Below are 15,765 nucleotides of genomic sequence, written 5' to 3'. Positions count from 1 at the left end.
TATGAAAAGGCGGAGATGTTGCCAGACATCTCGGCTGTGTGAACAAAAACACCGGTGCTACTTCTTTGCTGGCTTGCTAGCATCGTCAAAGGCTTTCACGATATCTTCCATGTCGGACATCAGGCTGATCTTGGGGAGGTCGTCAGCAGGCTTCGGGGGACGAGCAGGCTCAATGTCGTCTCCATAAATAGCCAGCTTGATGGCAAGGGCTGCCAGTCCGAGGCCATTGGCAGCGAAGAAGAAAGTCGCGAGGTACGCGAGTCCGCTGATGATAGTTCGGACCGTGATCGCAATGTTGCGAGCCGTGTACTGTTCTGGGAGCGACTGACCTGAGCAAAGCGACAAGCGTCAGTGTCGGAGTGCCTTTCGCCAAATAACAGACGACAAGGACAACCCACACGTGCCAAAGGCCGGTGACAAGAACTGAGGCAGCTAGCTGTCCATGACTCGCCGTCCAGAAGCGATAGGATGGATAGATTCGTACAGCACGGAATCTGCCAACTGGACAAGTTCAGCGTTCAAGAACACAGCGTAACGATGCCACGGAAGTGTGCGAGAGACTCAATCGGAGAATTTGGTCAGCACTTTCTATTTCTCCACCTGCATGCTTCAAGCCATAAGGCCACCGAAGATGGGAACGTCATCAAGCGAGTCTAAACGCTGGATAAGCAGCTCAGCCGACAAGATGTTCGCTAGAGAGGTCGAGGAACAACCCCAAACACAGATAGAACTAGTGCTGACCCCGAAGTTGATGACGACCGTTTGCTGCAGATTGCGACAGCGCAGCTGGTTGAGGTCGCCGCAACACATGCGAGAGGTGATGGATGCACACCACCATGCATATTAGCACGAGTAATCATGACAAACAACGCCTCGACCGCTACGCGGCCTCAGCTCAACTCTCGCAATCCAGTTTCCTTTAGTTTGGTTGGACTACGTGCGTGAGCTTGGGGCAATTCGTCCCCCTCCCACTTCGCTGCAAGCAAAAATAGATAACTATGGTACGCCCGCCGCAAGAGATTTACATGTGTGGGGCTCAAAGGCACACACCTGATAGGAAGTTGTCAATGTTGCCACACAGCACACATAGGCCGGCGGCGATGGCGAGAGCCTGTACAGCGCCCAGAAACGCGTCGATCGGTGCAACAACGATGGGCTCCGCCAGCTCCGGGTCCTCCTCCGCCCGCTCCACCGGCTGGGCTGCTATCCTCTGCACACACACGCCCAGTCTCACCACCCATCATACCCCTTTTGTCACTCTACTGCAAGGTACTGTAGGACGAGGTAAGCAGCGCAGGAGTATGGTGGCCACCATCTCAGAGGCTATCTTTTGGTCACAAATACCGATGTCTCACTGCTGCCAGTGGTGTGAGACACCACCAATGATGCCCTCAAACCAGTGAAAGTAGTGAGGTAAGCAAAGCAGAAATGAAAACGCAGTTGAAGACAGAGTGTAGGTATGGGTGCCACCCGCCTCAGTGCCACGAGGCGGCTGGGATGCCATTCTCTGCACAAGCACCGACGCCTCACTTCTGCCTAACCGGAGGCCCTTCTTGCATGCTGCATGTGACGCTGTTTCTCTGTACATTGACTACGAACTTCGCTACTAACTATTGACGCCGATTTGGGTCCCATGACACCCAAACAGCATGGATCGAGCAATCGAGCAGTTCAGCAATGTAACAGAGCCTGCCGGAGAGTAAGTCAGGCTGGAAACTGACAAAAGTCAAGGACAACCATGGTCTGTCCCCGGTTACCTTTGCTATGAATTGCCATGCTGCACTTGGCGTTGCCCATCGTGCATGTAGATGTAGTGATATTGCGAACAGAATCCTTTCAACAGCTGCATTCATGGTATTTGTGCAAACGAACAGTCGGGGCCAGAAGCCACCGCGCAAGTGAGATGCCTGCCGCCTGACAATGACCTTGGTGCCGACCCAGTGTCTTGCAGCCAGCTCACTTATCGCCGTCACTTCTGGTCAAGGTTGTCAACGGGCTAGGCCTCATTGTACCCAAGGACTTCGCAGCATCACCCTAGGCACCATCACTAGCTGGCCAGATTCAGGAACGCCTGCCTAGACTCAGCAGATTGCAGCATCGGTTGGTGTGATACAATGCGATATACTACCATGTAAAGCAACCTGGTGACGGCATAGGTGATCATCAGATACGAACACAACGCACAGTATGCAAGCACTGATGCAGAAAATGAAGGTATTGTACGATACCTTCAATAAATACGACACCAGAGCGCCAAATAAACCAAAAACTTGAAATGGCTAACATTATAGTGCAATTCACTCATTCCTTATCAACATTGGAGATTCATGCTCTGCACTGGAAATCCCTGCACCTGTCGCCACTCGCGAAAGCCACTTCAACTTCGCGAGGAGGTAGGTATATACGCACCTCGGTTGTGAATTTCTCTGCTCGACAGACGAAAACTTTGTACAGAAAGTAGATGAGAAGGCCGCAGTACAAGACGCCAGCCACGTTTGTGATAAACTCGCTCTGATAGGATGGGTTGTAGGGTGCAAAATCCTCAGCATGCGCTGCAGCCGGATACAAAGGGAACGCTGCGAACAGCAACAAGGACGAGTCTAATATTGTTTCGTGCTCTTCACTGTCGATTGTGTTCGTCGAGTGGCGCGAGTGCTTGAACTGCTGCTTGCCTGAGGGTGTGATGGGCGCAAGTTACGAGCGCATAATACTGGTCTGGCTATGTGAGAGCAGAAGCTATCGCACACACTGCCTGACATCCCATGGGGGCGCTGATAAGTTCCTGACAGCATTCCTGGCGCCTTGAGCACGCCAGACGGAAGTGGCATGTTGCCCAGTACAACTAGTACTCGAAACAGTCCCTAACACATGCATTCACTTTAGCATAAATGTCGTGTTCCTTCGACCTCTGCTGACAAAGATGTATATGGTTACGCGTCACCTCACTCATCACCTGCTACCTTCACGCTATCGACTATCCCTTGTCTATCCACACTCTTCTCGTCACTCACAGGTCTCCAACACCCTGATGCAGTGGTCCCCTCATGAAGGAAAATTCACTCCGAGAGGGTGAAAACACTTACAGACGCACAGCTTGCAATCAGTATCCCCGAAACGACCAACGAACCCCAACCTCCACAACTATACGTTCACGTCAATGTGCGAACCCCCTACCGCACAATAATACCGCATTATGCGGGTAAGCCAACATTCCAGCGCATCTGAAAGTCGCATCCAGACTAGGTCTTGGGTGAGGGCGTCACCCCCATCCCGCCGAAGGTTAACTGTCAGAAACCGGGCGCCGGTCGGTGGTGCCGGCGTCCCAGTCGCAGCAAGTGCAGCTCGAGGTGGTGGAGAAGTTGATTACAGTGCATACAGATTATAAGACGACTACATGGAATATAATCATTGTCATGTGCTCAGCAGCGACTCGGTGCGTGATGTCAGCTTCTGCCGGTCATATGGAGTGACCAAGTCTGTGCATTATGCTCTGGTAACCTTCGCATAAGTAGTCCTTGCAGACTCGCCACTCCACGCATCTTGTCTGGCTTCTACGGTCCCCGAACGTTGTCGGTGTCTTGCGCATGTTGCCCTCCTTGATCCAGCCGTAGCCAGCTCAGAGAAGCTAGTTCGCTTGTGCGCTGATGACTCGGGTCATCCCGGTACGTCCCCACTAGCTGAGTCATCTGCTGAAGGGACGCATCAAGGTGAATCTGATTGATGGATACACACGATTGTTCCGCGATGTACTGGGTGCTGTGACAGCAGCACCCATAATCATTTGCTGCGACTATGGAAGGACAGATGCTGTGATGTCCTGCTCGCTCAACATCGCTTTGAACTCCAGAAAGTTGAGCTTGCCGTCTCCATCCTTGTCGTATTCATGCAGCGTGTTGTTCACAATCTGCGCGCCAAAAGCAATCTTCGTTGTCAAACATTAGAGCTCGAGGGAATTGTTTCAAAAGGTTAACACAGAGTGGTGTGAGTCTCAACCCAATGGCGAAAGCCATTCAGTGCACTCCGGGAAGAAGTGACAACATCCAGGCATGTTTTTTTCTACATGTACAAGAATACAGCTTTTCTCCACTCAAAGCATCTCGAGCAATTTTAGGACAGAACCCATGCCTTGAGCAATTTCGCCTGGAAAGGAAACAGGAGACGAAAAAAAAATCGGCTCCCTTCGCAACGTACTGTTATGGCTAAACAAGATTGTGCACAGCGATCTCAAGAGAGTGTAGAAGATGAAACAGAACGTACACTGTGTTCTCCGCCTGGGCGAGTTGTCAAGGGCAGCATGATCACACGGCAGACTTCAGGTGATAGAGGATCTGGGACAAATCCTTTAGCTTACATGCACCCAGACCAGTCTGAAGCCCTGATTCCTAAGTGGGACTCGGGATGTTACCAATGCCCGCGTGGATACGGCAGCGTTGTGAACAGGCACTTCATCATCGCCGCTATTGGCAGAAGGCCCCTGCATTGTTGACCTCCTTTGTGAAGTTGCCTGCGATGATATGTGCATCATGTTTTGGAGACTGGAGAAGTAGTCTTTGCCACTTGATGGCTGGGTGGATGGATGGAGAAATTATCTCAGACGTCCAACGAGTCAGCGCAGGCCAAAGACCAGCAAGCACTCATCGTTATCATTGATTCAGGTGGAGGTAACAATCTAGAAAGCGCACCACTCGCAGCTGCTCATCCGAGATGTTTCGGCTCACGCTTTTCCGCAGCATTGCAAACAGTTCAGTGTCGGTCACATAGCCATCGCCTTTCACGTTGTACATCTTGAACACAACTGCAACAAGCAAACAGACCACCTTCAAAAAACACCAACGCACCACTGTGGGCACTCACAAACTCATGTCGACTCACGCAACACGAAACCCTCTCCTCAAACATATGTTCACAAAGATCTACGGCGGCCACAACCATCCCGCTGTTTGTTACAGAGGACAGTGTGGTACAGTATGGCTCATTTGCCTCAAAGGCTTCTTGGGCATGCCGCGTGCTTGGTCACGACTGTCGAGTGGTCGTTACACATGTAATCAAGTCAGCCCATAGGAAGCACAGCCTGAGTATATCGGGGGCCGTGACCGCTGTGAAAGAAGACATGGTCCAGTATGGACCATGTCATGGCATGACATGGAATCCTTGGAAAGGCAGCAGAATCTATCGCTGAAGAGCTAGAGCTCAACAGTATCTAGCATATATTAAGTACGTGGTATAATCTGAAAGAATAATGTGTCCCCAACAATGAGCAATGATGCAGAAGCTTGCGTTCGCCGCGTCTGCTACAATGACTACTCCTGAAGATGTTGATTGGCAGTTTTCATGTGCAAGCTTTGCAGGCGGGGAGTCTTGCAACAGAAAGGCACCCTTGCACGCCAGCACAGGCAACGTTATGATGCTGCGATTGGCAAGGCCTGCAAGGCCGGCTCCCCGGAACAGGGCCCTGCCTTGCATGTGTTTATTGTTATATCCACGGCCCCAGCTGAAGATTATCCGGGGATACCATGGCACTTTTGAGAGCTACAATCGTCAGTTGCTGAAATCAAGAGATCATAATCATGGCAAAGCACCCTCCCACCCCCCTAGTCACCCCCATCTCACTGAGCTGGCAGTTACTTGGCATCCACGTCAATGGTTTTCCAGCCAGTGCCACCAAACTTGTCTGGTGGATTCGTTTCCTTGATGGGCGTGCGTTGTCTGCTTTATGAATGAGGTGAAGCATGGTTGTGACACATATCGGGCCTGATATCAAGCAACGCGGCTGTGTGGGGACGCACACTCTTTCTTGTCCTCGATGCTTTGAAGCTTTAAGAAGAAGTCCACGGCCTTATTGAACTGGTCAAGCGACAATCTGCCATCTTGGTTGTCGTCAAACATCTCAAATAGGCGTGGCAAGAAAGGGTTGCCTGCCAGCTCTGGCACCAGCTCAAATTGGCTGACAGACAGCTCATCCGAATTCTGGGACAGCTTCGCGAACCTGCATGACCGCAAGCCCGTTCGCATAAAAATCATATTCCCATCATTGTGCTATGAGTACGCGTGCGACATGTGCCGTGACATCGGTCATTGCCAGCATTCGCAACTTGCACAGGGTGCAATGACTGGAAATGGAACTTCGTTAGCTGGAGCGGAACGCACCCGATTCCACATATTGATTGGTAATGTAAAGTTTCAATGTGTTCGTGTTGGGTCCATTGCACGTGACTGTATTGTGCGGGCGAGGGACGCAAGCTATCCGCTCGCGATGGTTCTTGCAGATTGAGCACCACGAGCATCTCATGAACTCAAAAGACACTGAGTGAAGCATCCTTATGCATATCTTAATTGAAACACGCACCGACGTTTTAGACGTTCTGCGTCCTTCTTCGTCAAACCAGCACCTGGAGCTCTTGCGAGCTCGCTGGAAGCAACACCCATGCTACTGAGGCTTCACGTCAAGCGACAAATTACATTTAATTTGATTCGAAGCCGTACGCTGCGCAATCATGCATGAACGCTACTTTGAGAACAGTTGGGCGTAGAACAAACTTGTGTCTAATGTTCTAATGGTCGATTCTATTTTGCCATTGCAAGAGAACATGAAGCAAGGTTGGGAGAAAGACGGGACGCTGGTATATCTCATGTCGTCAACGAATTAGCTCAGCCTGCGGGCCTGGGCCAGGAGCTGCGGCCCCAGTCAAGCGACTGGTAGCGGGGCAGAGCTGCAACGAGGTTTGGCAAAAATTCAAAAGCATGGGATCTTCCTGCTAATGTCCTTACATTCATGCGTGCACACGACCTGACAAGCCGTGAGTGTAAACCGGCCGTAAGCATCCTTGCTCAGGCCTTGGCAACCTTGCGTTTTTCCACATTTGAGGTAGCGGGGCAGCGCATTTCCTCCCAACTGATGGCAACCATTGGTTCCCCCGCCAGGCTCTTCGCCCAAATCACTCCGAGCTCGTTCTTGGCCGTGGACAAGTAGTAGTCACGCATGGTCCCAAGAGACAGCACCTCTGCGCGCACGAGGTCCCCCGGACGAAAGCTCTCACTCATCTTCACCTGCACGCCAACCCCAAAATCAATCAAAACCAAACAAAGCAAGTCTGCCAGCCCAAAACGGAGCGTTGACAGCAAGGCTAATCTCGCGCCTAAATCGAGGGACGCAGCATCCCCCACAGAAGGACGCAACCACGGAAACCCCAAATCAGTAGCTTATAACAACACTGGCGCTCCCTTGACGTCTTGCCTCGTGCGAGCAGATGTGCTCCTGTGCGGCCTGATGGTCCTAATCACTTCCATTTCTGCTTTTTGTGAGTGCGAGACAGGTGTTGCACTTTGGCATGAGTAATGTGCTGGCATATGAACTGCTTGACATCTAAACCTATCTATGGGTATGTCTTCATATGCCAGAATATCAGCGCAGCTGAGAACCCAGGCCTGGGATGACAATGTCCTGTGCTGTTATGCCTGGCCATGTAGCAAGACACACCACAATCACTAGGACAGGTCAGTGAGCCCAACATAGCGTGGATTGTTGGGTGACAACTTGCTCGGCAGCACAGTCGTTGCAGCCAACTCGAGCCTGCTTTGGCAACGTAAAACACATCGGCGAAAACGCAGGGAATTCATGTGAATCTGGGGAAAAAGAAGGTGATTTAGTGGAGAAAAACGCCAGTCTGCCGTAGCGCGACATGTCAGCCAGCTCATGCCGCAGCTCAGGGCGGCAGAGAACCAAGACCCCATCTCAAACGAGAAGGCAAATCTCCTAATGTCCAGTAATCATAATGCATGACTAAAAACCCTCTCACGGGTTTCCTGTGGCAAGGATCCTGCTTCCCGCAAGCATCAAGGCATGCAGAGCAGGTGGCTGGGGGCAAAACTCGCCATGAAAAGTGTCCTAAGTTCACGATCACGAACTTGAGGTGCAAACGTTGTCACGATGCCCCTCCCAATAGGGATAAGCCTACCCATTCCCAATCTGGTCATTATAGGTAGCGGACAATGACCATGGACCCATTATTGATGCCTCGGCTTTCAGCATATCTCAGCAGTCTTGCCTGCTGCGGTGCTGAACCTCACGACCAGAAGAAATACACGGATTAAGAGACCATGCGCCCACGCCCATTTGAGGGCAGTGCAGGTTGTGTAGACTGGGTTTTGAACTGAAGATGCTAAAAGGTTCTGGATGGGCTGAGTAGTGCCATGATAAAATTCGTATGCAAAGCGACAGCGAACCGTTGCTATCTCGAGGGCCCGGATATCCTGCAGCCTGATGATTCCTGTGAAGTGAGAGTGCATGGCTTTTGTCCCCACGCACAGCAGCTCTGTTACCGCTAATCTTCCAGTCAGCTTCAACACCCTGGCAGTCACGATGTCCCCAACTGCTGGAACCAAAGGTGCGTCATCCTTCTTCGTGACCGAGACCAGCTTCAATTGCGCCCCTTCCTGCACAGCCAAGTGCATCTTCCTTTGATTGACATGAATAAATCAGACACTTAGTAACTCGGTCTAAGAACCGCAGCATATGGCACCGGTATGCTCCTTGCCAAGGAATGCAACGGTGCAGCAAGCGCTGGCTAGCAACGTCAGGGTTCAACTAGCACATGTCCCATTCTCGACGGCCGAGCACCAATGAGTTGAATCTTGACGATGCAGGGCCATCAGATACACGCGTTCCAAACGTATGGCATGCGGACTCAATGTAACAGAGAGCGCTCGCACCGTGGCCGCTGAACAGTCCGAGCTGAGCACAACACCACATCGTGAAGCACAGACATAGCCATCTTCGACGAAAGTCCCTTTGCCACTTGAAAATTCATCCTGTAACAACCCTTCGCCTCATCAGGATTAATAATGCCGTACTTCGGTCATGTCGACAAACGTAAAGACGATGAGCACAGGGTTGCCCAGAAGCGAATGCAACGCTCAAGCCACATGCTAACGAATTTTACTATGTGAGTTCCAATGTTTCTTTGAGCGTACCACTGACCCCAAACGATCTCCTGGGCAAGCGATCCTGCTGTCCGCAGCCATCACTTCACCAGTTACAATAGGTCAATATAGACCTGGAGTGCCATAGAGTACCTGATACTGCTTGTACTGCTTGAAAACACACTCGTCGAAAAGGGCGCGTTACTTGCAACACAATCTTTACGAGCCCTACCCAACTACAAAACGCACATGTGCCGACTAGGGAGACTACTCTGATTAGAGTACATCAGCCAACGCAACCTCAGTTTACACCTCTCGTTGCAAACACAGACACTGCAAAAGGCACAGAATTCGCTTTTTGAACATCACGATAACAATATCACACCAACTGACCGCATGGTGAGCATGCGCAATCAGTCAGAGAGAACTCGCCCAATCATGGATTTCCGACCAACAAGGTCAGTTAATGGAGATCCAACGCAAACTAGCTGAAAGTAAACCTCCACATCCTCCTGCTGAGCTTTGGGCCATCGCCGTTGCGTCGGCGCTCAAAATCTGAACTCCGGCTCGATTTCCATTGCCCACGAAAACTTCCCAAGCAGCGACTTGTTAAAAACCCGCTCAAGGGGTAGGTCCACGCGCTTGCACCACGCCACAGTGATGCGTGGGTCAAGGTAGTTAATCTTGGACGTCCCCAGGGCCACAGTCTTGAGTTCCTCACGCGAGTTTTTCACAACGTTGAGCTTGTCCAGACGCGCTTTCGCCGACTCCAACTTTTTTGTCAGCCTGCACACAAATAGCGGCTCGTTACACATGTTGTGTGCAAGGGCAAAGTAACAGTCCTCGGGATGGTGCCTCAGGTACCACCAAACATCGAGTCATCCTCATGACAACACACACATACACCCTCAACAGGCACTACGTGTGTCAGCAAACCAAAATCTGCTGCGGTATTACAGCTGTCAACAGTTGGATCGTCATCCACTTGGATGTCAAGTTAGTAGCCCAACACGCACCGATCTACGTTGCTGTCGTTGCGAGCTTTCGCGGCCGCCAGCTCCTTTTTGGTTTCAGCAAGCAGCTCTGCAGCCTTATTGATGTTCTCGTTCATCTTGGCCATGCTGTCCTCATGGCCTTTGTTCACGGCGCGCTGATGGTTACACAGAATCGCAACCTGCACAGGCGCTGGACAGCCTTAGCTCCACCGCTTCCACGCTAATCAAATGCCTTTTGATCGATCAGCATTGCCCATGATAGCCTGCGAATGACACTATCTCGAAATATCATGGCCTACGGAAAGTATTGTGGGATTGTCACCGTCTGACCAAGCTGACCACGGTCACACAGAGTGACCAGTGACCTTTACATGTCACTTTCAGGCACACTTTTATGAACTTTAGAGCGAGCCGTGTTTTGGATTACAATAACTAACCTACTTAATGGCAATGGACCAGGCCGCGTAATGGTTACATTCGGCTCGTACGAATGAGCTTCCCCTGCACACGTCGCGGTGGTCAAGGGCGTCTAGATAGAATAACAGCCCAGTAGGCACGCGCCTCTCCTATCAAAGGGTGCATATCATCGCAAGGGAAACTGCAGACTGAGTGTCACGCTCCAGGACTCGCTTGCATGGGACGCAGACCGTTGGCTGCAACCCTGCTTTGCAACCCCTATCATGTAAGCCAGGCCCTTCAAGGTATGCTTGCCTAAAGGAGCTGCCATTGTCCATGTGGTTGCGGCAGTGTTGCCAAAATATACATCATCTCCTATTTTCACTTCACATAGAGGGAATTATCATAGCTCATAGCCGATCTACATCACGCATTCGAAACGGTTCCCGTCCATGATACACAATCATCATCACTGACATGCGATCGAGGCCAGGAACGCACCTCTTTGTTTGCGCGGTCGTACGCAGCTTTCTTCTCGTCAGGAGTGATAGTTGTGGCGGGCTCCCAGAGCAGGCGGTCTAGCGTGATGGACGCGTTGTACGTGCGGAACACCTTGACGGAGAGCCCGTCCATATAGTCTTTCATCATCACGTTGAGATTCTGCGCGTCCATCATGTCAAAGAGCTGCGCCTCGGGCTTCTTGGCCTTCCCCTGGCCGTCCACGGCCATGAAGGACTTGATGTTGGCGTACACGGTCGGGTGCACGGTCACGGTGTTCTCGTAGCGGATGGAATCTTTACCGAGGAAGTCAAACCTCATTTCGTTGTCGGTGAGCAGCTCGACGTTCTCCACCTACAGAAGGCGTGGCCCCAGGTTGCTGTCTGACTTTGACATTTTGACAAAACAGATCCGAACAGGACTTCAAGCAACGAGAACATCGATTCGTATGTATGATCAAGACGAGGTGCCATCGAGGTGAAGTAGACCCGATTTGCTGGTGATTTGGTGTTGCATGGGCTTGAGTGGGTGATGTCTATGGGAAGATGCATCTAGGACGGACACATGCGGAGTCTCACCTTGAGGGTGCAGCAGCCAACGGTGTCTGCCTCGTCTTCATCTTTCTCGTGGCCAGCTCGGAGCGCGAGTTTGTCGATGAAGTAGAGTGCCGTGGACATTTGTTGCTGCTGCCTGTCCTTGCTCTTCCATAGCTGCTGGTAGTCCTGGCGAATGCGCTCAATGTGGTCCTTCAGCTTGCGCGCCTTCTCATACTTGGCCATGTCCGCGTCTGTTTTGAAGGCCGAGTTGGCGCTGAGCCAGACGTACTTGTAGCCCTTTGAGTCGATGGGGTCCTTCCAGTATGCAAGCCACGTCACCGACCGGTCGTGGCGGATCTCCTTCCATCTGCGACAGCATGCCGGTTCAATTTGGATGCATTTTTGGGCCTCTAGATCGGGAAATCCTGGAGTGTGTGCAGCATCGTGTGGCCTGACATCCCAACGCTCAGACACGCACGTGCAACGGTGTGAATGCAGCATCTGGGCACTGGTGGAAACTCGTGACTGCTGCATCACCACTCGCCAAAGTGATGCACATCCCGATGATACATCACCGACCAGATATATTTCGACAATGCAGCCACTGCATTGACCGTCGTACTGCAATGCTTTTACGAACTCCATCTGGTGAAGATAAGTGAACAGTCGAGGCAGCCGAACGCCAACGAGAGCAACATGGGTATGCGCTGTGCTTGTGAAGAGTATTCTCCGTACAACATCATGAGCTGACCTATCGAATGCCATGCGGCCAGCAAGCTGGGGTGATTGGCAGCCCAAGGACAGGGGCGGGGTGGCATACTCTTGGTCCGGGTAAGGGTGGGTCGGTTTCGGGGCATCCTTGCCGATGTTGATGACGCAGTCCCGGGGGTAGATGCGTCGCTTCAGCTTACCCATCTTCGGGTGTTCTCCTCGACCCCTGAACAGCCCTGGGGGCTCCACACGGAAGTTGCCCACCAGCTCCTGCTGCCCGTCCACAAGTGCGTACTTGTACTTTGCCTCCGCCGCTTCTCGCTCCAACTTGGCCTTCTCCTTCTCCTGCAATTGCACGCATTTCTCATTTCTTGGGCACATGCCTCCAGAACCTCCAGATTCTTCGACTGCACTTGGAGTCGCCACTGCCGATGTGGATGCAGTGGTATTGTGAGACTTACATCGTCATCAGCATTGTTGCATCACATCTGAAGCTAAGCAAGACTAGTCGGCACGGGCCGAACGCAACCACGCATTCACGCTCAAACTTCTCGTCGTCGTGATTCACCATCATGCACTGCTTGCACTCCAGTATCTCACTATATCATATCCCTCGACTCAAAGCACAGCGAGCATTCATAGCAAACCCTGGTATTCGGAGGACATACGTTTGGATAGTCTCCACGTACTTTGTGCCTGGACGAACTAGACATCCCACCTAGTGCGACTGCCCTGGTCAGGGCAGACATGCATGCAGAATGATCTTTGCAGTCGAGCCTGTTGAAAAACAGCTATCGTTGGATAGTTCTAGCATTGTACACAACTGAGTGATGCTAGTACCGAACACATATACAGGACTGTATGTGAAAAAAGGCTCCACCTTTGTCGTAACGACAAACCTTGTACAAGCCGCGGTGCATGCGCGAATCGCTACCTCCACTGGGAAATCCAACAGAGCCATCCAAATGCTGAAAAGCATACAGCCTGAAGGTTGACCCAGTGGCACGATTGTTAGAGACTAGCAGGACGAAGCAGACAGCACTGACAGCATGGAGGTGTTCCGACGGACCATCAACACACAAGCAAACCACAAATCCACCGGGCAGGATGCCATGCCACTGACCATAGGACTTACCTCTTTTGTCAGTTCCTTCTTCTTCTCACGTTCAGCTTGAAGATGGTCGTAAATGTCCTGAAAATCGCACTTCTCCAATGACTTGACGACGTGGCCCTTTCCCAGGATGGCCTGGAATTCCTCCCAAAAGTTCTTCTTAAACGTGGGCTTCTGCATGTAGTCTGTCTGCAGCATCGCAGCATACATCGTGGCGACCTCCTCCTGTACACCATGACGTTTGTTTTCCAGGTTGACCTGTGCCGTCAACACACACACAGAATCGTCTTCCCTCGCTCACGTCATGTCGCACTTCAAGCTGCCGCTCAAGTTGCACGTCAAGCCCCACCTGCTTTTCGCTGATACACACTCAGCAACACCAGATCAGTTGCGTATCACCGCTAGAACCCCAAACCCTTCTTCTGCACCAAAGGCAGCTTCTCAGAGGGTTTCGGCCTCTGGCCTCAAGATACAGCCTTGCCAGTGTCCGATCCACACACTCCTACCCATAGATTCTCAATCTCAGATGTACCACTCCCCGTGCCCATGTCTAGAAACCGGTGATAGCAGAGTTGTCATGCATGTGTCGTGCCTCCAAGCGCTGGAGAACTCCTGCTTTGTTAGCTGGTGAAGGTCAAGTGAGACCTGAAGTCGAGTAATTGTTAACATGATACAAATTCTCGTGCTTCTCTGGAGGGAGTACACAATGAACAGGAACAGCACACGGGGGTATGCTGCTGGAACACTGGCCGTTGGCACTCACCTGCTCGGGGGTCAAGTCAACTGGCACATTGTCATACTTCATCTTTACTCCATGAGGCACGTATTCCGGGGGGAACAGTATCCCCCCGTGCTCCAGGGTGGTCCACAATATCTTGCTCTTTTTGCCATTGCCATCACCCCCTCCGCTAGTTTCAGCCTTGGAGTTGCCGTTTGTATCTGCTGTCTTCGTCCGCTTGGCTGCGGGCTTGGAGGTGGAGCCGTTACTCTTTCGTTTTGGCTTATCTGTTTCCGCCTGCTTGCCTGCACGTCGTACTGGCAAGTCACATCCCAGGTTTGTCACCCCTGCAATACGCTCACGTTCCGCTTACCGAACATTGCAGGAAGTGGAAAACACGGCAGACGTCGATCATAGTCAATCACCTCGACAACGATGCAGAGCTCATACTACATGTGCGTATTTTGGCGAGATACTGAAGCTTGCGTGCACATCCATGGTATCACGCGTGATGAGTGCGGTGAACCCTCGGAGCCTGTGAATGGGTGGGCGGGCGTAGAAAAGTCATCGAACAATGCACTTAGATACGATCTCTGTGCGTTGAGTGACCCTCCTGATGCCGTAAGAGAAGACACTGCGAAAATTACTTCCATAGTCGCATTGGCACCCTGAAGCGCCAGAGTGCAGCAATGAACAACAAACGCATGACTTCGCCTCCTCAACGCCGTGCACAGTGTAACCTCTTACACAATTTCATCACAGTTATGAAAGATTCGGTCGCTTCCCGTCCTCTTGTTATAGGACATCAATCCGCTTGCCAACAGTGAATGTCACACACCAGATCACGTGCGGTCAAGAGTATGCAAGAGAACCAGAAGCACAGCTTGTACCTCTCTGATGCATGAGCGTTTCACCGTGGCGAAGAAGAGTCGTGCCTGCTCTCGCCACTCGAACATTAAGTGGTTCGTCCTCGCTCATGTCTTCACTGTCCTCCCGCATGGCACGGCCTGGAACATGAGCACGAGATCCAGAATCGAAATCGTCATCAGACACAACTTCCGGAGCAGCCTTCTTCATGCGCGCCGCTAAAGGCAGGTCCTCAGAGGACTCTGACATGATGCGTGCTTGACCTATGCCACTTTCACAATTGCTAGTGACACAACCAGTTCGCAAAAAGGCATTCGGGCAACACCAAAGCCACACAGCAACTGGCAATGGACAAGTGGAGAGGCTCAGGTATATGTAGCCATGGTGATTGTGGACACGGTTTGTGGAACGAACTGTGTCAGCCTGTCAGGACTCTGATCAGCGATGCTGATGTCATGCACATAGTCCATATAAACAGCTGACCATCCCAGACAAGAATTGGATCCGGTGAAAGAAGACAAGCCATCCATTCAAATGAACTTCTTCTACTGCCCCGGTCCGGTATTGGACATATCCTGTCCGTATTTGAACCTGTTCTTCTTGAGGAATTTGCGCATCGAGACCTTGTGGATCAGGTTGCGCCTCTGCAATAACGTCATTTGAGCTGTTCGAGATTTGTTCCGTTTGTTTCAGCATCATAAGAGCCTCAGGCGGTACAAAATGGCATTGCGACGTATACCCTGTAAGGATTTGCTTTCGGTGACTGTTAGGCAGCCCATTTCCGACCAGATACCACCGTCCGGGCACTGCTACATCAGCTGCAAGGCTGGCATACTGATGAAACAAGATGGCAAAATGAAAGCGGACAAGCGTAAGGGCCAGTTTGCGATTGTGAGGAACAATGATGGCTGTGTAGCGTTGCAGTGGTGGGAACGTTTGGTAGGCGAAGGGGACATGTTTACGCTGGCAGAAGAGCCAGAAATCGACCAAATTATATTCGAGTGGGAGGGCAAG

At 51.6% G+C, this 15,765-nt stretch overlaps 2 protein-coding genes across 2 annotated transcripts; both read right to left on the bottom strand.

Moving 5' to 3' along the window:
- Positions 1–6,828: 6,828 nt before the first annotated feature.
- On the bottom strand, positions 6,829–8,451 carry LOC149810477 (uncharacterized). Its single transcript, XM_089994251.1, has 2 exons — positions 8,224–8,451; positions 6,829–7,047 (listed from the first exon to the last, which is right to left on the bottom strand). The coding sequence occupies exons 1-2, from the start codon at positions 8,449–8,451 to the stop codon at positions 6,829–6,831; spliced, it is 447 nt and encodes a 148-aa protein (XP_089850377.1).
- A 1,016-nt stretch (positions 8,452–9,467) lies between these two features.
- LOC149810476 (DNA topoisomerase 1 beta-like) lies at positions 9,468–15,000 on the bottom strand. Its single transcript, XM_089994250.1, has 8 exons — positions 14,775–15,000; positions 13,930–14,189; positions 13,191–13,391; positions 12,165–12,400; positions 11,387–11,711; positions 10,812–11,162; positions 9,944–10,093; positions 9,468–9,761 (listed from the first exon to the last, which is right to left on the bottom strand). Exons 1-8 carry the CDS (start codon positions 14,998–15,000, stop codon positions 9,468–9,470), a joined length of 2,043 nt encoding a protein of 680 aa, XP_089850376.1.
- Between the last annotated feature and the right edge of the window lie 765 nt (positions 15,001–15,765).

This window comes from Nuphar pumila, unplaced genomic scaffold, assembly GCF_984573655.1.
Source record: "Nuphar pumila unplaced genomic scaffold, dmNupPumi1.hap1.1 HAP1_SCAFFOLD_335, whole genome shotgun sequence".
Taxonomy (NCBI): Eukaryota; Viridiplantae; Streptophyta; class Magnoliopsida; order Nymphaeales; family Nymphaeaceae; genus Nuphar; species Nuphar pumila.
This window is presented reverse-complemented; position numbering and strand designations above follow the sequence as displayed.